Source organism: Streptopelia decaocto (genome assembly GCF_964273445.1).
Source record: "Streptopelia decaocto genome assembly, chromosome: 11".
Taxonomy (NCBI): Eukaryota; Metazoa; Chordata; class Aves; order Columbiformes; family Columbidae; genus Streptopelia; species Streptopelia decaocto.
Genome location: NC_138666.1, coordinates 7,744,039 through 7,765,902, shown reverse-complemented (window position 1 = coordinate 7,765,902; position 21,864 = coordinate 7,744,039). Strand labels below are relative to the sequence as shown.

General features: G+C 48.7%; 2 protein-coding genes across 2 annotated transcripts; both read right to left on the bottom strand.

The window, feature by feature from the left end:
• Positions 1-10,030: 10,030 nt before the first annotated feature.
• On the bottom strand, positions 10,031-12,106 carry FOXL1 (forkhead box L1; the record flags this gene model as incomplete). Its single annotated transcript, XM_082062537.1, has 1 exon — positions 10,031-12,106. One exon carries the CDS (start codon positions 12,104-12,106, stop codon positions 11,180-11,182), a length of 927 nt encoding a protein of 308 aa, XP_081918663.1. The 3' UTR covers positions 10,031-11,179.
• A 5,553-nt stretch (positions 12,107-17,659) lies between these two features.
• FOXC2 (forkhead box C2) lies at positions 17,660-20,538 on the bottom strand. The gene has a single exon (XM_082063019.1). It carries the CDS (start codon positions 20,050-20,052, stop codon positions 18,583-18,585), a length of 1,470 nt encoding a protein of 489 aa, XP_081919145.1. The 5' UTR covers positions 20,053-20,538; the 3' UTR covers positions 17,660-18,582.
• Between the last annotated feature and the right edge of the window lie 1,326 nt (positions 20,539-21,864).

Below are 21,864 nucleotides of genomic sequence, written 5' to 3'. Positions count from 1 at the left end.
AGGCAAAGGCACATAAGCACATGAGACCAAGCATGACATTGGGCAGAAGTTGCTCAGGAGCAGTTTGTGGCCTTCTGAGGTAGGAACAGCAATGCAAGACCTTGGCACATGAGCTGCAAAGGGGCAGACTAAATACCAATGGCAAGGACATAGCATTGATGGCAGGACAACCAGCAGCTGTCACTGACTGGGCACGGTGTAGGGCATACGTGGCACCTACCATGTCAGCTGTGGCCCCGTTCAGGCAGCAGGACCAGGGCTCAGGTCTGCACGAACATGCCCATGCACGACTGACACAACCATGTCTCTACTTCCCCATCCAGCAAAGGAAGGCAGGAATGTTTCCCTGCCCCACTCCATTGCTTGGGAGTTTCCAGCCGCTCCTGTCTGAAGGGCTCACAAGTCCAGGGCACTGTTTTGCTCAGGTGTTTGCCAGAAAAGACCAGCTATTGATGTCCCTCTACAATTACCCTTGACTGTCACCCTCTGGATGTGAATTATCTGTGAAGCACAGCACATGTGCAGGTATGTATGTGTCCCTATACATGCATATATGCAATAGATCTATGTATACATCTCAGTGTACAAATCACTCGACATTTGAGTGGTGTGTTTTATATTTCCTTTAGGTTGCTCTGACTTCCCTCTCTACTGATCCTAATCTGTGAGCTCTGAATGTCCTCAACACAGTCCCCTCAACTGCAAATTTAATACAAGCTCTTCCTGAAGCAAAGAAATGGAAAACTGTGTTACTTGGTCCCACTAGAAGAAAACATCTCCCCTCCAGAAAATTCTTAAGCGTATATTTAACTGTAGGCATGTTTAACGCCACCTGGTATCCACAGAGCTGAAAAATGCATCAATAAAGCTCAACAATTCACTTAAGGGCTGTTCTGAACAGCGACTGACTTAAGCATGTGCTTAAATATTTTCTTGACTCTAAGCCTGTATTAGTGGAAAAATCATTGTTCCGTACTAGATTTTTATATGTCTGTGACTTTCGGATAGTTTTAGTATTCTCAATAGATTGCTTCTTTGGATAGATTCCTCCACTCATCATTAATATTTGGCGTCAACTGTCTTTCTTTCTCATCCATTCCCAGAGACAAGGAAAAATTTTCCCTTCTTTCCACGGATGTATTTATGTTCCCCATGGAAATTCTTCACTATGATATATGAACTATTTTCAGAGAAGTTTAACAAAGCCTAAATCACAAAGGGGAAGAAAACCTCCTTGGCTTGAGTTCATAAGGGGAAAAGTTGGGATTGCAATGACCTGTAGTGTGAATTTTTTCTTGAGTTTAATTGCTATTTCCATTCAAATCCCTTATAACCTTAGCCATAAATAAGACTCCTGAACAATCCTCAATTTTTGCCCTCATATCTGCCTCCTGTAAAATTAGGAGAGAATATTTAGGGTCTGTCAAGATGACAAAGTGTCCTTTATGGTGGCCGAATAAAAGGAAGAATATAACTTTGGGAGAAAGCAACATGCTTTTCTTCAGCATAGGATTTCCTCCACAGAGACATCATCACAGACTGTCAGAAGCTGGGCAACTCTCCAAAGGTTAGAGACAGGGCCAAAACTTATAATTTCTGCTTTACAGAGGGCCATTTCTGTCTCTGAGATTTTAAACACTGTCTCACCGCAGCTGTGAAATTCAGAGCTCACAGATTGCAGCTAGCACAAGACGTTTGCTCACCAGCCTGAGATATTTCACATCTAGGGCTGTACCAGCTGTTTCTAGTAAACTGGCTGGAAATTAGTTTTAAAGTGTGAACGCCAGGACAGACATGGCCTGATCTTGCAATCGCTGCAACCACCATGGGAAAGCTCAGCTCTGCCGTCCTCCACCTCCCTCTCTCCACTGTGAGACACATGGACCTCTCCATGGAGTGCCCACACCAAACCACCCTCAAACCCACTTTCCCAAATAAAATAACCTCCACCCGCCCTCTCCTTGCAGAGCCCAGTGTGGTCCGCTCACTCGCGTGGTACCTCCATGCTGGGGGAGCTGAGTCACCTAATTGTCGTTGGGGTGTTGTGTGCAGCCCAGGACACAGGACCCTTTGTGTGAGAGCTGTGCGGAGACACAGGAAGATGTGCGGTCTTGAATATTTTACAATATGAAGTTTCCGTGGTCCATAAGGTCACCCTCTGGATTGGACATCAACTTGGGGCTCAACTCCTACGCCTGCCACTGTGCCCAAGCCAGAGAGAGCTGATGGAGAGGAGCCAGGCTGTTCTCAGGCCACCCAGGAGAGATGCACCACTTATGAGACACAAATGATTCTCTCGTTAGCTAAGGATGGGGACAGGAGGTAGCTGCCCTTGACCGAAGGTGTGGTGACTTCACCCTCAATGCCAGAGCAAGAATCCCTCTCAAAAGCAGGGGTCATCATTTGAAGATATGGTCCTCGCTGTATAAGAGTAAATCTCTGTGTCACATACTGTAGAGAGGGCTCTGTGCAGCCATGACCTCAGTTTTGCATCTGAGCAGATTTCAATCAAAGTGATGCAATCCAGTAAAAAGCTGAGCTTGGAAAAGGTCTTCGCAACCCAGCCCATCTCCCGGTGTCATCCTTTGGCCAAAACAGAGCTGCTGGTCTTGCTCTCATTGGGGCAAAGTGAGCCTGGATTTAGGGGTTCACAGACGCTTTGCACACACAAATACACACTTAGCAACCCCCAGTTTGTCAGCTTACAGATCCTAAAAGATGCTAACAGCTGACCTGCCGTTTCCTGTTGGTGCTCAAGCCATAAGTAAAATATCTCTGAAATAAGGTAAGAAAATAAAACTGGTCAATCAAAGTTTCAAGAGATCCATCACACCACAAAGGAGTGCAGAGCAGCTAGGTGCCCTGGTTTAAGCTTAACTTAGTCTGTTACTATTTAGTCTCATTAAACCCAGAGTAATCTGGCTTAATTTGGTTTGCCAGGGATTCACTTCAGTATAATTTAGAGTAAGATCAGAATCACCAGGTTTTTTTCCCCACCTTTTAGGACAGAAGATAATAATAGGGGAATTTTTTTCTATGAAAGCATATGCAATTTCCTCTATAGCCATCCAAAACAAATAATCAGGAGACTTCCCCATGTTTATAATGGGGCTTTCTACCGACCCTCCCTGCAGAGCACTTTAGAAGAAATCAATGAAAAATACTACATAAGAAGTGGTTCACAATTGCTGTTATTGTTACTTAGAATTTATGTAAGGTCTAATCTGAAACCAGACACAACAATTAAGGGCTTGTCTTTGTCCTTTTCATAGCAAAGCAATTATATTTAACAGTAGGTACAGTTAAATTTTAATAAATCCAGTTTGTATACAGAGAAATTTCATGTTTATTAATAATCATTGTGTCCACAGTGTTTAGGTCAATTCCCAATTTAAAAATATATAAAATATAGATATAACTTTTTTCTCATCGGCACAATTGGGTCAACATGACTGACTTGGCTCTCCGACTTCTTTGAACACGACTGTAATTACATCAGTGCAAAACTGGACACATGAGCCTCAATTTGTAGCAAAGCAAAGGTAGACAAAAGTGACGGTGGTGCTTTCAGATCTCCTGAGGAAAGAGATTTATTTGTCCCATAATTCAATGAGTCTTTGCAAATGTATTTTTCTAGTACCTCTGCTTGGGGAAGCAACTACTGGGCTACATTTAAGTCACATCACTAGTGGTCCATTTGGGAGTCCCTGCTCTAAATCCTTGTAGAAGGAAAGCAGTAATGTCTTACCTCCACTGCAACAAAAGAATGGAAAATAAAGGAGCAAAAAAAATAAAAAGAACCCTTTGGGTGAGTTTTGAGAGGCTGCTGTTTAGCAAAAAAAAAAATGCATTAGCCAAGGAAAAGAATTGTCCTTGCTCTGGAAAGCACAGACCTTATCCAGGTCTTCCATATATAATCAAAGGGTGATTTCACCCACCTTAAAGCTTGTACCACAGGTGGTTGGAAGCTCAGCCCTCTGAAGGTGTTTTTTGTCTTGGCAGATTCTGGAGATCATTTGGATGGCCAGCTTAGACCAGGTATGGAGTTGACAGATGACAAGTGTTGATTGAGATGAATCCCATGCAAAGTGCCCTGCCCAGCTTTGCATGAATAGTGATAGAGATGTAAAGAGATTTCTGGGAAACAGTATCCTCACCTCTGTGCTTTGATGTTTGGGAACGTGATTATGATACTTTTATACAATGCATACTGGGAGTTTGAGGTCCACATTGCCTTCAGGACTCAGATGATTGTGATGAAAGCAAATAGGTCTACCTGAAGAGCTCATAAAAAGCCCTGTTTGAGGATGCTGTTACATGACAGGGTCTGGCAGATCACCCAGTCCCTGTTCCTGCAAAGACCTCCACGAAGATCCCACTCGTGGAGTTTTTAGTGAGACAATGACAAAAAGGAGAGAGATTATTTTTCCTGTTATGGTTAATTGCTATGATATAAATGAAATGGGTTGAGACCTGATGTGACTCCTAACATTCCTTCTAGAAAAGAGACTTGGTCTGTTCTGTGAGGTGCTGGTACAGGAAAGCTCAACACTAAGCCCCTCCTGTATTTAAATTTCTACAGAACTAACTCTGTTATTACCACCAAAGGCAATGCTGCACAGTTCAAATGTACAGAGGAAGGAACAATAAGAAATAAGACACAATAAAGATGATGAAATATAACCTTTTTCTATTCTGTATATCTACCTTTAGGGAGGTGGATGCTGTTGGTTGCCTGCTCAGCATCTCGCTGTTTTGGTCTCTGCTGCGCTGCTGGGTTTGTGTACGAGCAGCTGAGACAAGTGGAAAGACAACACCAGCTTTTGCAAGAGATGAAGAGCTCCTTACGCACTGCAAGATTGCAAATCCATCATATGAAGTCTAATGAGGCGGCTGAGCCAGTACAAATACAACTGTTTAACAGTTTGTTTTAACCATCCAATGAGAATGAAATAACTTAAAAGGCTTCACATTGCCAACAATCTTTTTTTTTTTTTTCCTCCTCCCCTTCTTGCGTGGTATTTGTTAGAAATCAGGACTTTCCTTAACTGAATGTCTTGTGGTCTCCTTAGCTTTGTTTCTTAACAGGGTTGTCTTTATGTTAGTTTTCTTTGGCTTCCCAATAGAAGAGTAACAGATTTCTTTTGAAGTTTTTATTGATGAATGAGCTCCTATAAATAACTCTCTGTGGCAGCAGCTTGATCTCAGAGTTTACTCTGGAATAATAGTAGCAATGGGAATGGAGGAAATTTATGGCAGCATGACATGAAATAGTTTAATGGGCTTCATACTGTTTAACTTAATCTTTACAGATGTAAAAACAGAAATACAATTATTTTAACAACTATTATTACATATTGCTTTTCTAATGAAAACAGTGACTTAGTAAGCAATTGAAGATAGGTAGTGAAGAATTAAGGAGTCCACCCCACTGCAGATGCAGGAATTAGCATATTGGGCTGGTGGATTTGCAAACCTTCATCTGCAGAGCCAAGGGGGGATCCAAGGTGGCTGGGGAGGATGGATCTACAGGTGTGACCTGGTGCTTGAACGTAAAGCTGAGTCACAGCGCTTTGGATCAGGCTGTAGATGTTTAAAGCTGCCTAAAACTGGCAGAAGCAGTGCAGCCCTGTCTTTTGAAAAAAAAAATAACAATAAAAAATACGCTTAGTGTTTTCTTCCATGCCTCCTTATTTCACCTGTCTGCTTGGTGAGGAGCTGACCCCAATGCCACCAAAGTTAATGGGTATCTTTGGTGACACTGGTGGGACACTTGGCCACATCCCTTTTGTCTTGTAGCCCCATGAGCAGTACAGCTGTAATTCTCCCACCTCTAGGAGCAGAAATAGGTATTACATTACACTCACACCAACCAAAGCATGGAAAGGATAGAGGGAGATAATGAAAAATGAGCATAATCTCCAGGCTCCAGCCCTCTGATACTGACCCAATAAAAGAGAATTTAGCTGCTTAGCATCACAAGTCTGCTCACCTTGGCTTGTTTCTCTAAGGCAAATTTACTTAACATAAAAATGACCAAGATATGTCTCTTTTACTTGCATAAACTCAGGAAGGCAATGCTGGAAGAAAGGAAAAACTTAAAATCATCTGTCTAAATGCTCAATTGATAGGCAGGCTGGTGCTGAAACCAGCTGAGGATCTGGCAACCAATGTGTGAGATGTGGGTGTAAAATCCAGCATCATAGTTGCTAGGAAAAGCACAGGACCTAATTCAAATGGAAGATTTCCTTTGCAGGAGTTTGTATGTGGCTTGTAGCCAACCCCAGCTCTGCTGCGCTTTTTGGTGCTTTGCAAGGAGCTTGGGTAAATATTGAAACATGTTGATGCGCTGCGTAAATTCTGTAACAATAGCTGACTGTTAATAGTGTTGTTTCCTCCTTGAGGGAGCATTCTTTAAAATGAAATTGCAATGAAAGTTATTAGCATTGTGTTTTCAACTGTCTGTTTAGTGGGAAATTTGCATTACTCATAGTGCTTTCCAATCCACAGAAATCGCCCATGCAAGAAATAACTTGCAAATTCTTACTCGATTTCCAAAAATGTGGGAAAGTTTATTTATTTCTCCATGCATTCCTGATTTGCAATGTGCTCTCTAAAAATGTCTCTAAGATTTAGGCTAACCAAGCTCATGCTAAATTTAGCAACTATATTTTAAATAAACATTCTTTATGCTTTACTGAACTGGCTTTGAAGCTGGCTTAAAACAACTTGCCTTCACATGAACATTAACAACGTTTTACTTTGGACTAAGTGAACATCTGAATAAGTAATAATGCATTATTCAGTATAACCTGAAAATGAGATTCAAGAGATCTTATTTAGCCAATTTAGGAAAGATTTCTAGAAAAAATACGGAATCAGACCCATATTTATTTCTGAGAGAGTCCATTCTGCTCTCCTTGACCACACAGAACTTTCTTCTGGTATCTTATTAAACACTGGAAGCTCCGAGCTGCGGTGAAATCAGCTGTGACTTAGCACGCATTGCGTTTGAGGAATCTGGCCCATTTTAAAGCACTTAACGATTTGTCTGGATAAAGCACTAAAAATATACTGTGGGGAGCAATTATGCGATGTCCAGACTGATGGATTGCGTAACCTCATAGACCTTTTCCATCTGTAACTTGTCTAATTCTGTGATCTTGTCTTCTCGCTCTTTCACTTAAAATCAAATATGTGATCTGTTTAATATCCAAAATGCTGTCTCCCAGGAGACCTATTTTCTGGGTGTGCAGGGCTATGAATCAAGTAACGAAGCAGATCCTTCTCCCTCTCTCGTTTCAGGAATTGGCTGCTCTTCACAATGTGTTTAGGAGCAATTAGCAGGAGGCCAGTGGGTTTTGGTGTGAAAAGGGATGCTCTCTCCATTATGTATCTTCCTTGGTAAAGGATGGAAAGAGAATTAGCTATTAAGGGCAAGGGGGGGAGTTCAAGCAGTTAAAAAGTCCCTTTGAATTATGTCACCTTGAATTTAGACATGGGCAGCCCTGCACTTTGAGTGACAAGTCCTGCAAGTGGCTTCTGATCATGTCTAAATGCTTGATTATTTTTTTATATGCAATGGGACCAGCTTGAAGAGAGCACATACTGAGCATATTTAAAGACTGGAAGCTTCATTTATGAGAAATTTAATTCCTGAATTATTTTAATATGCCAAATTTTCAGTTCCTCTCATAGGAAACCTGCATTTGGAGCAAAGCTGCTCCATGAACTGAAGGACTCTGCCGTGAGCCTATTCCACTGTGTGCTCCTCTGTGCTCCTACGAGTTAAAACTGGCTGCAGACCTTGGAGACGTGAAACCTTGCTCGGTTGGGAGAGGTCATTCCTCTCCAGTGGAACGGAAAGGCATATATATCGCCCACACAAGAAGTATGCTGTTTATACTGCATCGTAGGCTATTTTTTACATTTCTTCGCAGTATTTCAGACTGGTGTTTATAGCCAAGCCCAAGAGGCTGGGAAAGCCAGGAGAGGGAAGATTCCAGATGAGTTAAATACCGGGTGGCAGTTTTGTGTTTGGCAGCTGCTTTTTTTGGGTTGTGAAACAGGTGTGAAACCATTTACATCCATTATTTGCAGCTTGTCAAGTCCTTTCTATTTGTACAACGCATTGTCTGTTTTGTACTGCACAATACCAGAATTCACATGATGTATAGAGGGTTAAAGGATGCTCAGTTACATCCAAATGGCAGGTATGGGTGTATTGACATACACACTTATTTCTCTGCACACTGAAGTGCTGTTGGTTTTTTGTACCATTACTACTTCTCCTCTCTATATAAACATATGACGTACAAAATCTGTGTGCTATTAGTCATTCTGCATGTTGGCAAGAAGACCCTTTTTCTTGGTATGCATCCCCTGCAAGTTACAGCAATGGCACAATCAATTCCAAATTGCCCTTTATCACTATTCAATCAGTTCTGAGTTCATTCGAGTTAGTGTCACCTTTGTGCAGAGCATGGTAAGTTTACTAATTTTACTCTCTCAAGTGAAACCAAAATGGAGCCCAGTGCGGCTTTGAAACACTGTAGCTGTATTTTGTCCCACTCCACTACAACAAAACAGAAATAAAATCGAACGGCATCATGAGCAAAGCTTCACAAAAAAAAAAAAAAAAAATCCCATTCTATGGAAAAAGTTCAATCTCCAAAAAATGTGCCTGTGATATAAATATACATTGTGTATGTATCAAACTGCAATCCTAATGTGAGACTTACTGCTTCAGATTTTTTTTTTTTTTGACCAGGACTTGCCACTGAAAACTGCCCTTGTACAGAAAGGGCCCTGGGGTAGAGGGCAAGGAGGAAAGGAATAGAAGTCCCGTTTGCAGGTCAAAAAAGGTACTTTGAGAGCTGGAATAGGAGCTGAGAGGTGCCAGAACTTGGGGGGTCACAGCTGGAGTGCCAAGTTTGGAGAAAGGGAAGCAGAGGACCCCGAAGACACAGGGGGTGGATTTAGTGGATTTTCCTTTGTGTGTGGCTGTCCTCAAAAGGACCTCACAAGTGCTCACCCTTGCAGTCAGCGGCTGTTTTCCAGAACAGACACATGCAGACACCCGAGGATGAGGATGCTGCTGAGCGCTGGTCCAAGCCTCGCACCGCTCTGCCCATGCCTGGTAGGGATGTACACAGGACCCTCAGGGGAGTCTTTTTAAAGAAGCGAAAAAGGTTTTTCTAGGAATAAACCACCTTGTGACTGAGACCATAAATAATGACTTTCTGAGTGCAAAACGCTTCAGTGGGCCAGGCTGCAGCGAAAGCAGGGATGCAGGATCCCCACTTGTGGGATCCAGCTCTAGGGCTTGATGAAGACCCAGCTTCACCCATCCTTGGGGGCAGTGTTAAGCTCCCATTTCAAGTATGTGCTCAGTTCTGGGCACATGCAAGCAGCTGGTGGTGGAGGGATGATTTGAGGTCTCTGCTGGGCAAGAACTAAGCTGGTATTTTATTTAAATAAAGTCTGTTTTGCACATTTATATAAAAATCCCCTTCTTTTTTATTCTCTCTTTTTGCACAGCGAGAAGCTGTAGCTCTGCCTACCCAGGGATCTGCCTGTGAGCATCTTTCTTTTGGAAACTCAACATCAGTTCCCACCTCTCGGAGGTTTTCTGTACTTCCCCATGTGCAAGCTCTTTACCTTGTGTTGAAATGAGCCCCCCTGAGCTCCTCGTCCAAATGTCAAGGCAGTCTGATGGCAGCCATCCTCTGCAAAAGCTGAATTACAACTCACCTGAGAAATCCTGATTTCCAATAGTCCAGGTGCTACTTTAAGGACAGACTTTGCTGGTGAGATAAGGTGGTTGAAGAGAGGGAAGAGAAAGAAAAACAGAATAATTTTGAGATTCATTATCTCAGTTGTGAGGAATGGGTAATGTCCCAGACCCCTATTTTTAGCCTTTGCCACCTTTTCCCTCCTCCTGGCAGTGAGAGCATCGTGCCATCACCAGGATATTTGCACCAGAGCTCACTGCATGAGCCTGGCGGGGTTTACAATGCATCAGCCACAGTCCTGAACAAAATACTTTTATTGGATATAGGTTTGGTTTCATAATGAAAATCGAGAATATAGATCTTTTTATTCTAAAATTACATTTATTCACTAATATACAAAAAGCCTCTATTTAGGACCAAAAAAAAGAAAAAATATTCCTGATTGCTTGTAATGTGTCTGGATTCTTCCTTCTTTAAGAAAAAAGAGAACGTTAGAAACACAGCTGATGTCTTTTTTTTTCACTTTTTTCCTGGTAGTTGTCCGGGTTGTTAACACAGCTCCTTCAAAAAAACAAGACCAGCCTCCACAACTCTGCCTCAGTCTTTTTTGGTCAGAAGCAACTGATCCCAGAAGGACATGGAAATCGGCCACATCTCCATATTCACAGCGTGTTTGCTCATCCATCCCCCTCTTTCTGACCACATCAGTGAGACAGAAACACTATCGCGATACGAGAGAAGCACAAGTGTGAAGCAGGAAAGCAGCTTGCATTAATGCCATGAGTTATACATGGTGCTGAGTCAAAGCAAGGAGGATTGTGCAGAATTGAGGCTGGAGTTTTTTGTCTGCCCTTAATTCAGTTCTGCCTTTTACCCACTCGGAGGACTGGGCCAACAGAGCAATAACAGGAATTATGTGCAGGCACCCGTGGGTATTGATGGCAAAATAAGTCTCAGCTTCCTCCCCAGAATGGAAGGGGGCGTTTTGGTTTTCAAAATAAAATTAAATTTAAAAAAAAAAAAAAAAAAGAGAGAGAGAGAAAACTGGACACCCGAAGGGCTTGGCAGAAACCAGGTCTAAGAAACATGAGGGATGCAAAGACTAAAGGTGCACAGCAAACCCGACGGTGCTTGGAGGCCAGCGTGGGACCCCCTCGCTGCCTCTGTGCCTCCTCCAACCAGGGGAAAAGAAAACCGTTTTACCTTTAATAGTCGATCTGGCAGGGGAAGTGGGAGGCAACCGCTAACGAGAACTCCGCAGCAAGATGTGTCTTGAAAATGCCCTGAAATCCTGAGTCACCTTTAACATCGCTTTTTTTGGTTTTTTTTGGTCTTTACCCGCTTGGTGAGATCTGAGTCCGGTCTCTCCCTCCCATCGCACCCCCCGGAGCAGCGACCGGGGGGCAGGGGGAGGCACGAGGAGGGATAGATTAATTATGGGGCAACTACTGAAAATTAAATACCGCCTCGGAGAAGTGGAGAGGGAAGCAGGAGAGGAAGGGGATGCCGATGTGGTAAAGCCTCCCGTGCACCTGGGAATCGAGCATGAGGGAGGCATTGAGAGCCGGGCCGAAGCCACCGCTGGCGACTAAGGAGCCACCGAGGCAACCGACCGGGGTCTCCCGGGCCGCTTTGGGGGTTGTCCCGGGGGGCTGCTGCCTCAGCCCCTGGGCGAGGATGCTCTCGATGCTGAAGCTGCGGCCCCTCGGGCCGCTCTTGTGCGGCGGGGGGGCGGCGGGGGCGGGCGGCCGGGGGGCGGCGGGGGCCGGGGCGCCGCCGCAGCGGGGGGGACCCCCGGGGGGAGCCGCTTCCCCCCCGCCCGGCCTAGGGATACCCTCGTCGGCCGAGTCCGCCTCTGCGCTCCCCTTGGCCCTTTTGGGTTCATCGGGGCGAGCGGCCGGCCCCGGCTGTTCGCCGTCCGGGGGGGCCGCGCCGCCCTTCGCCTCCGGTGGCCCCGGGGCTTTGGGCTTCCTCTTCCTCCGGCGGTAGTTGCCGTTCTCGAACATGTCCAAGCACCGGGGGTCCAGGGTCCAGTAGCTGCCCTTGCCCGGCCGTCCCTTCTCCCGCGGCACCTTGACGAAGCAGTCGTTGAGAGAGAGGTTGTGGCGGATGCTGTTCTGCCATCCCTGCTTGTTGTCGTGATAGAAGGGGAAACGGTCCATGATGAACTGGTAGATGCCGCTGAGGGTCACCTTCTGCTCCGGAGCTTCTTTGATGGCCATGGCGATGAGGGCGATGTAGCTGTATGGGGGTTTCTGCGGGGGGTCCTGCCGGGAGATCGCACCGCTGGGGGCGAAGCCCAGGGCGGCGGGGAGATAGACCATGGAGGGGCTGCCCAGGGGGGAGAGGTGGCTGCCGTAGATGTGGCTCATCGCCGGTGGGCTCTTAGCTCCGGTTCTTCCCCCTCGGAGCAGAACGAAGGGACGGGGAAGGGCAGGAACCTGGGACGAGTCCACCGGGGAGCTATTTGTGCGAGCTCAGATCCCAACCCTGCCTGAAGGAGCTCGCTCTGCCTCTGTCCCTGCTTCATAGCTCTTAAAAAAAAAAAAAAAAAAAAAAAAAAGTTAAATAATTGTTGTAAGTTTGCTATTATATGTTGACTTAGCACTGGAAAATAAATTGTCTCTGATAAACAGTCGTTTGTGTTCTCAGCCCACCCACATTAATTAAAATTTCATTGCTACAAAACTCCAAGCTCGCTCCACGTGTCTTGCTGGTACCAGCCAATGGTCTCCGGGTTATTCCTTCATTTGTTTATAGAATTAATCTGTTGATAAGTCTGCCCACCCAAGTCGAATCAAGCTGTGTTTATTTGGAAAAATTTCCGGGCACCCAATATATAAACGCACTGATCTGATGTTTGAAATATCACGTCCACCCTTTGACGCTGTAAGCACACACAGCGAAGCAGGATGTACACTGCTGGAGCTCGGGGAGGAGCGGGCAAGGATCCCCGCAGGAAAACTGGGGCATTCAACCACCAAAAAAATGACAAAAACTAAAAAAAAAAAGAAAGGAAGAAAAAGGGATGGGTGAGAGGAGAAGGCAGCGCTGCGACGGGCAGAAAGGGAAAGGGACTGTCTGGGATCCAGGTGTGGCGGGGTTCCCGCACCTCCCCATGCCCGGCTCGGAGAGGTGGCCGGACCCGATCCTGTCCCCACCGACCCTCCCGAGTCGTGACGGGCCACCCGGCAGCGGACGCAGGGACCCCCGGGCTCAGCCCCGGGCGGGCAGGGCTGTGCAGGGGGACACGGCCGGGGGCTTCAGCGAGCGAGCTTCATAAAAGGGGAATTTGGCAGGCGTGGGGAGGAGGGTCAGTATTTGTGAATGCGGGCCTGTTGCTTTATATTATGTACTTTCCTGTTTATAACAAGGAGGGGGATTATAACAACTTTACAAGTGCACACAGCTGGCCGGTGCTTACATTAGGAATTTGTGATGCTCTTTTTCTGTATAAACGTCCAGGTTTGGGGTTGTGTTTTCTGTTGTTGGATTTTTTTTTTTTTTTTTAATTTACTGATGTAACTGCTTTAATCCCAGGCCCTGAGGGATTCCGATGCAGTTGAAGGTGTCGGCTGTCTCCCCAACCTGCCCCCCACGGCTCAGCTCCCGGGGAGACCCTGTTCCGTGGAGCATCATTTCGCCGGGGGAGGGAAGAGGAGGCCTGAGGGGAATCTCTTCCTCCCCGAGAGAGAAATATCCCATCAGTGCAGATCCCACGACCGTGGTAGGACTTTCACCTGGCAGGGGAAGAGCAAAAGCCTGGCCCAAGTGATGCCCCCCACCCCGGACCTTCCTGCAAGCTCCTCTTCACCCGTGGGTTTCTCGCCCATTTCTGCTTCAATTCTGCTGTTCCCTCAGCAAATCATGGGAGCGAATGGGCTTCATCCCCGGGGCAAAAACCAGCGCAATGTCTATAGAGCCGCAGATGAGCCCTAAAGGCTGCAAGTCGCCATTGCGAGCCTGGGAAATCCAGCTGCGGTGCGGAGGGAGGTGGCTTCTCGGGCAGGGGTGGGGGGAATCTCCTCGCTCACTGGCTGGTCCCACGCAGGGGAAGGGAAACCTCCCCCTCTAACACCTCCCTTGCGGGGAATGTCGCGTCTCTCCTCCGCGGTGCAAACGCCCGCCGCCCCCCGGGGGCCACAGGAGCCATCCGACGTGCCATAAATGCAAAAAACTCCCAAATAAATAAAGAAGGGGAGGCAGAAGAAGCGTTTGGGGAGAGGGGGAATCCCTCCTATCGACAGTGAGGACCACCCTCCCCGGTAGAATCCTCACCGGGGAGGGATGGGGCAGAGCCCAGCTGTTCTCGGCCGCCCGACGCATCCTCAGGGCAGCCTGTCGAAGACGAGGGTCCCCCCCAACCCCCTCCTCTCCCCGCCTCGGGGAGTCCCGCGCTCCTTGGGACACTCCAATCACGGATTATTATTATAAAACAATAAATACTCGCGTGTACGGCAGGAATACAGGCACACGGTCTTATTCCCCGAGCTCCCTCCCCCAGTAAAATTCTTCCTTCCTCCTTGTTTTCCCAGTAGGAAATCCTTGGAGGCGGAGATGCGGCTTTTCGCTCCGCTCCTTCTTCCCAGCTCACGGTACTGCCTGCCGTCCCCCTCCTGCTGCCTCTGTCCTGCCGGCGGCATCCCTGGGGCTTCCTGCGTTATCCGCCCGCGAGCGGCTCCGACGGCTGCGGGGGGGGTGCTGGGGAAGCGAGCGGCGCGGCAGAGGGGGCTTTTTGTTGTTGTTGTTATCGTCGCTCTTTCCTTGAACAGGGAAAAAAAAAAAAAAAAAAAAAAAAAAAAAAAAGAAAGAAAGAAAAAAAAAACGCGAGCCGGCGATGGAGGCGCTCCTGGACGTGTTTCCCCTCCTCTACGGCTGACAAGCCCCTTTTAAAGCAGCAGCGAGGAGCGCTCCCTTCCCGGGCCCCCGGGGGAGCGGGGCATAAATCAGTGCTCCCCACTCCTTGCTGTATCTCGGCCCGGGGGGAGCAAGGGTGTAAACCAGTGCTCCCCACTCCCTGCTGTACCCAGGCCTGGGAGGAACAGGGGTGTAAATCAGTGCTCCCTACTCCTTGCTGTACCCAGGCCTGGGTGGAGCAGGGGTGTAAACCCAGGCTCTTCACTTCTGCTGCAGCCCGGACTGGGTTTCCTTAGACACAACTTCCTGGAGAGGCCTGGCAACCCCTGCCCACACCTCACCGCCTCACCATGCACAGTGCTGTACAGTTGCAATGTCACTCAATATTGACCCTGGGCTGGGGGTATATTTCTTTCTCTCCCAGCCTTTCAGCCCCTGCTATGGACTTTCTGTAAAGTCCCCTCCAAAGGGACAGAAAAGCTAGCGACCTTCCCCGAAAACCCTACTGTCCAGCATCTTCCCAAGGTGCATTGACAATCTCCAGGGGAGGTGGGGCGGTTTGAGTGGGACCAGACAGCTCTGTGCCCAGGCTGTGCAGAGGCCTGGGTGGCTTCCTAAATGGAACGTGTTTTACCCGGGTCCTGCAGCACCAGGGAAATGCTCCCTCGGCTTGGCTGCGGGGACACCTTGCACAGGGACTTTCATGGCAGGGACAAGCTGGAAAACCTGTTCCTTCCCCTTCCAAAATCCGGAGCTGTCTGGGCTTTTGCACAATTTGCAAACCCACAGGTTAAAGGCAGCGCAGCAAGAAATAAATTTTAAAAAAATAAAAAAAACCCCATCCACCAACCTCATCCACTGCCCAGAACAGCACTGGGCCCCAACCCAGTGCAACTGGCCATGCAGCATCTTCAGCCACCCCCTGGGGCCAAACTTAGCCCTCCTGATCTGCGACAGGGGAGGTTTATACTGGTCCTTCAGCTGCGAGGGCCTGAATGGCCCAATCCAGCCGCTGCTGTCTGCAGGATCTACTCTGGGCCTTCCTCCTTCCTTCTTCTCCCTCTGCCCTGGCTGGGCTGAGGTCACCTGTCATGACAGACACCTATTGCATTCTCCACCCCCGTATCTCAGCTTTTAAATAGGCTCCCGAAAAGGTCCCTTTGGTCTCACCTCGCTTGTGAAATCAGCCTACCAAAAGAATGCTCTCATCGGAAAGCCAGAGGGCACTGGGGCTTGAAGGATGGGGGCAAATGGGGACTGACACCCCCTCATGCCCCAGGATTGGGCACAGCAGAGGGACAATGCTCTCAGCCCCCAGCCCCTACTCCCAAAATCCTGAAATTCTGCCATCTCCGAAGGCACAGCAGAGTGGGGAGGGGGAGAGTGTCCCACCAGGACAGGGTGGCAAAACAAACATCAATGAGGGGTTGTGGCGGGGAGAGGGATCCCCTTAGCCCGGCTCAAGCCGCGGCTCCCCCAGGAACTGTCCAGCAGCAGCAGTGGGGGGGATGGCAGAGCCCTGGGGGGACACCCCAGCCCCCAGTATCCCTGCCCACTGGTGAGGGGAAGGGTGCCCGTGTACCCAGCTGCCGTGGGCAGATGTGGGAGCAACAGTGACCCCGGGATTTCATGAAGCATGTGGGAAAACCCACAGCGGCCACCTGATTTCAGGCACCTCCAGGAGGGGACAAAATCCACGGGGAAGGTGCCTGGGCCGAGTGAAGAATTCTTCTCTACTTCATTTCTTTTTACACTCGTACCCTATTTTTTTTTTTACCCTTCACCCTATTTATTTTCTCTCTTTCGAATAGCACTTTTGAGTTTGTTGCATTAAAAAAAAAAAAAAAAAAAAAAAAAAGGGGAAAACACACCCTCTGAGAGCCAGGAAAAAAGGCAAGAGTTTTACAAGAATGTTCCTTAAAATAAGGATCAAGTGAGTCTCAGACATTTTTTCTCATTTCAACCTTTCAACCGAGGGTTTCAGTACCTGTTGCCAGCTTTGTAGCGCATGCAAAATGTACCCGAACAAAACCAGATTAATATAATCGATTTTAACAGTCTGCTACGGGTATAACCGCTCCCTAGCCCTGCCAGGGCTACGAGGGGAACTGGGGGGGGCTGCAGGAGGTCGAAGTGGGGGCCACGGCTGGGAAATGTCTCAGGGAAATATTGGAGCCTCTGCAGCGTCTGGGAAGCTGGGAAAGAAGAGGGGCTCCAGCAAGCTGGGCTTAAGAAGTCCCAAAGAGCCCTCCTAAAGTCTGCTTCAGGCTTTACCGGCATTTCCATGCCTTTAGCATTGCAATCCCCCGCAATTCTGAGTTTAGCAAAGCCGCTTTAACAGGTTAAGGTTGATTTGGGGAAAAGGCGCAACATCCGTCAGTACCCGCCATTGCGAATAGGAGCTTAAATAGATTTTTTTTAAAAAAGGTTAAAAAACAGCCATATCTTCATACAGCTGCGGATTTTAAAGCTTAAAATGATTCCGAAATGAACTTTCCGCCTTCTTCCGGACTCCGCAGTGAGTCCGGGTTTAAACGATCACTCTTATCACCGGCACCCACTCGTAGCCTTTTGAGCTTCCTTTAAAAATAAAAGGGGGGGAGGGTGGAATTTTATTTGTTTTCTGTGGTGGAAAGAGCCGGTTCCGGGAGCTCAGACCCGTGAACACCGCACAAGGCCCGCGCTTGCAGGGACGGGGCAGGGGACACAAAAATCCTCCTCCCTCCAGCTCCTTTCCTTCCCCCCCTCCCCAGCCTGTTCTCTCCATTAGAGGCCTGGGAATTTTCCCCAAATTTCAAGCTAGTCGAGGATTTAGGATTGAGGGAGAGAATCAGTACTAAGACCCGGCCCCCCCTCCATGCCTTATTCATTTCCCCACGCAGTTGTATCAATTCGAGCTCTCCATGTGAACTAAACCTTTTATCAAACAAAATAATCATGATAAGAAACCTTCAGGCTTCAGTAAAACGACTTTGTTTTAAAAACAACCAGTTTCCTGCATGAAGGAAAGGTGATGGGAAGAAAAAAAAAATGCAAAAAACACATATATACACAGACAAGCGCCAGACTTGGAGCAGAAAAAACCAGCATGGATTTATTTTAAGGTAAGTACAACAATTAGGACCACATAAGACAAACGAACTTTGAAGCAGGTTAAAGCAAATAGTCCTTAGGAATGGTCAAGGTGAAATCTATTTTACAGAACATCACACGTCGTAAATAATAATAAAAAAGTATCAGATACTTTGTCTTTTTTTTTTTCTTTCAAAAAAAAAAAAACCACCAGCAAAAATAAATTATTTCCTCGTCTTGCGAAAAGAACAGCTCTAAAATGAAAGAAAATCTATTGCATAATTGTACACAAAAGACGAAATCACTTGTCATTAATTTGGAAGTTAGGAATCGTTGGGCGAGACAAAAATAATCCAGTGAACTCAACTTTAAATATTATATTAATGGCTCTGAAAATCAGCCTGATTAGAAATCCACACATTTTTTACAGCACAACAGAGAACTTAAAAATACCCAGGACATATATTTATATATATATATATTTATATACTTTTTTTTTTCTTTTAAAACGTATAAATGGTCGTTGTGATATTGGTCCATAACTTATTTTTCTGAGACCCCCTATACTTTAGCATATAAAATTTGCCACTTTAAGATAGACATATATATATAGAATTAACATTTTTTCATTATTTTTAATTTTTGTTTGTTTGTTTTTAGGAGAGATCCCTTTTTCAAGTAGAATTTACTCGCCTGGAATTTAAGAAAGCCTAAAACGAGGCTTGGGATCTACAAACTCTGTGGCTCCCAGGTCCATGGGGAAACTGTCAGATTTTTTATTATTTTTCCTCCGTCTGAAGCGTTTGGTGTGGTTTTAATTCTCCTGATATTTTTTTAATAATTATTATTATTAATAATAATATTTTTTTTGGCGGATGGCCCTGGGCGGGGGTTTGGGGGGGGTGGGGGTCGCGGCTACTCAATACTTAGTGCAGTCGTAGGAGTAGGGGGCGGCGTGGCGATATAGGGAGGGCGCGGATCTGTAGGGGATCTGACAGGCGGAGTTGCTGCTCACCTGATGCTCGCTGAGCGAAGCGCTCTCCATCCCCAGCCGGTGCGAGGTGAACATTTCCCGAACGTTGGGAAAAGTCTGCTGTTGGGAGCCGAAAGCGTGGCCGGGCAGGTGGCTCAGCTCAGCCCCGTGGTTGAGGTACCAGGAGGCCGTGGGCTGCCCCCCCGCCGCCCCTCCTCCGTGGGGATGATGCCCGGTCCCCAGCGCACCCTCCTGCCCCGAGGGCAGGCTCAGGGTACCGAGGGGCGATGGGGCACCGGTGGGATGCTCGGGCAGCCCCTCCTCCAGCGCTGCGGGGGTCACGCACATGTGGCCCGGCCTCTCGCCGCTGTACAGGCTCATGGCCCGCATGCTGCAGTGGTAGCTCCCACTAGTGTCCAGGGCTTGGCTACACGCCGCGCTGTAGCCCGACGGTTGCCCCGGTGGGTAGCCCAGGGCCATCCCGGCACCCGTCCTGCCCGAGGCGGCACTCACCGGGCTGAGATCCCCCGCAGGGGAAGTCCGCAGGGTCATGATGCTCTCCACGCTGAAGCCCGGGAGCCCGTTCCCGGCGGGGTGATGTTCAGGCAGGGAACCCTCGGGGGAGGCGGCCGCGGGGGGTGAGGCGGCGCTGCGGGGGCTGTCCCGCATCGCCCCGCCGCTGGCCGGGCTCAGCGTCTCCACCTTGGTGATCACCGGCAGCTCGGGAGATGCCGTCTCGCTCTTGATCACCACCTTCTTCTCGGAGGCCGGCGCCGAGGCGGAGGAAGAGGAAGAGGAGGAGGAAGCTTCCTTGGGAAGGTCGGCGCCGGGCAGCCCGGTGGGCTTGGGCTGCTCCTTCAGCAGCCGTTCCCGGGCCTCCTCCTTCTCCTTGGAGACATCCTTCTTCTTGAAGCGTCTCCGGCGGCGCAGGAAGCTGCCGTTCTCGAACATGTTGTAGGAATCTGGGTCCAGGGTCCAGTAGCTGCCCTTGCCCGGCTTCTTGTCGTCACGGGGCACCTTGACGAAGCACTCGTTGAGGGACAGGTTGTGACGGATGCTGTTCTGCCAGCCCTGCTTGTTCTCGCGGTAGAAAGGGAAACGGTCCATGATGAACTGGTAAATCCCATTGAGCGTGATCTTCTTGTCGGGGGCGTTCTGGATGGCCATGGTGATGAGGGCGATGTAGCTGTAAGGTGGCTTCACCAGGTCCTTGGGGGCAGCGGGTTGGTGGGGGTGGTAGGGTCCATAGGAGCGTCCCATCCCCGCCGCGTATTGCTCGGCGTGGCCCGAATAGACGCTCATGGGGTTGCCCATGCCGCCGTACGTCCCCGCCGTCCGGTAGTAGTTCTGCTCGCTTAAATACGGCACCACTCCCAGAGCGTTAGGGTCCGAGACGGAGTAGCGAGCCTGCATCATGGAGAGGGGCTTCCCGCGGCCGGGGAGGAGAGGAAGAGGAGGAATAGGGTGGAAGGGCTTCACCCCCGTTCGGGACCCCTCTGAGCAGGAGGAAGAGAGGAGAGAGCGGGAGAAAGAGAGGAAGAGTCTCAAAGAGGAGCTAAATCCCAGCGTATCCTCTAGCAGCGGCACCGCAGCAGCATCCTTCGGGTCGCCGGGGGCAGGGTGGTCTCTGGCGGCCTCTCCCTCCCTCTTTATGACTGTGATTCTTGTATACACACCGCTCTTGCGGAGCGGGAGGCGGGGAGCGGGAACGGGGGGAAAGGCCTGTTCTCGCAGGAAAAGGGAATTATTGAAAAAAAAAAAATAATAATTAAAAAAAAAAGAAAAAAGCAGCCTTGCGGAAACCCAGTCCTTGTCACAACAACCGCTGGAAATCTTCCGGGGCCCCGCCGGCTCCTGGCGAGGGGTGCGCGGGGTGCGCAGGGGTGCGCGGAGCCGCCGAGCTCCTCGGCCGCGTCCGCGGAGCTTCAAAACTCGCCCCGCGCCGCCGCCGCTCTTTTACTCCCCGCTGGCCCCGCCCCCCGCCGCCCCCCCCCCGCCAATGGCGGAGCGCGCACCCGCCGCCGCAGCCAATGGGAGGGCGGCGGCGCCGGTGAGTGGCACACGCAGGCACAAGCCACACACACACACGCCAGCGCTTTGCCTGACTCTGAAATTATAGATACACACACAAAAAAATTATACCCATTCCTTCCCTCTATAATTTTAACGTTTTGGCCCCAAAAAGGAGCCGGCGCTGAACGGCTCTGGCCGGGGGCTCCGCTCGCCCGCGACACCTTCCCTCGCGCTTCATGAAAAAAGCGAAGTTTTTAAGCACTTTTTGTATTTTTTAAAAGCCAGGTTGATCTCCAGGACGGCAGCAGTCGCGACACAGCGCTCGTACCCGCATCGCCCCGCGGTGCCGGCATAACGGGTGCCCCTGTGCCGGGCAGGTCCTTTTTTTCCTCCTTTTCCAAATATATTTATTTTAAATGAAACGTTCCAGGGGTTCCACCCCTGACTTCGGGAAAGGCCACCGGGTCTCAGCCCACGTTGCTCGCCCGGTGACGAGTGACATCCCGCCCCGCTTTGCCCCATGCACGCTGGGGGGCTGAGAGGTTTCTCTACCGCTTTGGGGGCTTTAAGGGTATTTTATTATTTTTATTTTCTAAAAGAAAACAGTGATCGCACTTAAGGGACCTTTTCTTTTTTTTTTTTTTTTCGTTCCGGCCATTGAGGCGGATTTTCTTGTGCATGTGAAATCCGCCCCTCTGCTTTTTTCTCTAATGATTTCATTAGAGGCAATCAGAGCGGGACAATTAGGGACGCATGGTGACCAAGTGTAAACCCAGGTATCAAGGAAAACTGCTGCGAGCTGCCCTGTCCCAGCCGGGAGAAGCGCGGATCTGCCCAGCGAAGAAATGAAGGTGGGAAACAGCGAATTCCCCCATCCCCGCCGCGGAAAAAAAAAAACAAACAAACAAACAAAAAAAAACCAAAAAAAACCAACACCAAAAGTCACCGCAAAATCGATTCGAGCCCTCAAAGATCAAGATAAGGTTGAAATGAATTAGCTGTCACTTCGGCAGGGCTCCTTCCCGCCGTCTCCCCCAAACCCGGCTGCTCCTACTCTGATTTCTCAGCGGTGATTTTTTGGTTTCTTACACTGTAATTCTGCCTTTTCCTCCTTGCAATTTGTGGGGTTTCATAAGGCTTTAAATAAAGACTTCCCCCCCCTCTTTCCCCCCGAAGTCAGATTGTGATTCAGATTGTGATTTTTGCTGGCTGCTG

Bases quoted from the DNA above. Each gene is read 5' to 3' on its own strand.
- FOXC2 (XM_082063019.1), bottom strand. From the start codon at position 20,052: ATGATGCAGGCTCGCTACTCCGTCTCGGACCCTAACGCTCTGGGAGTG.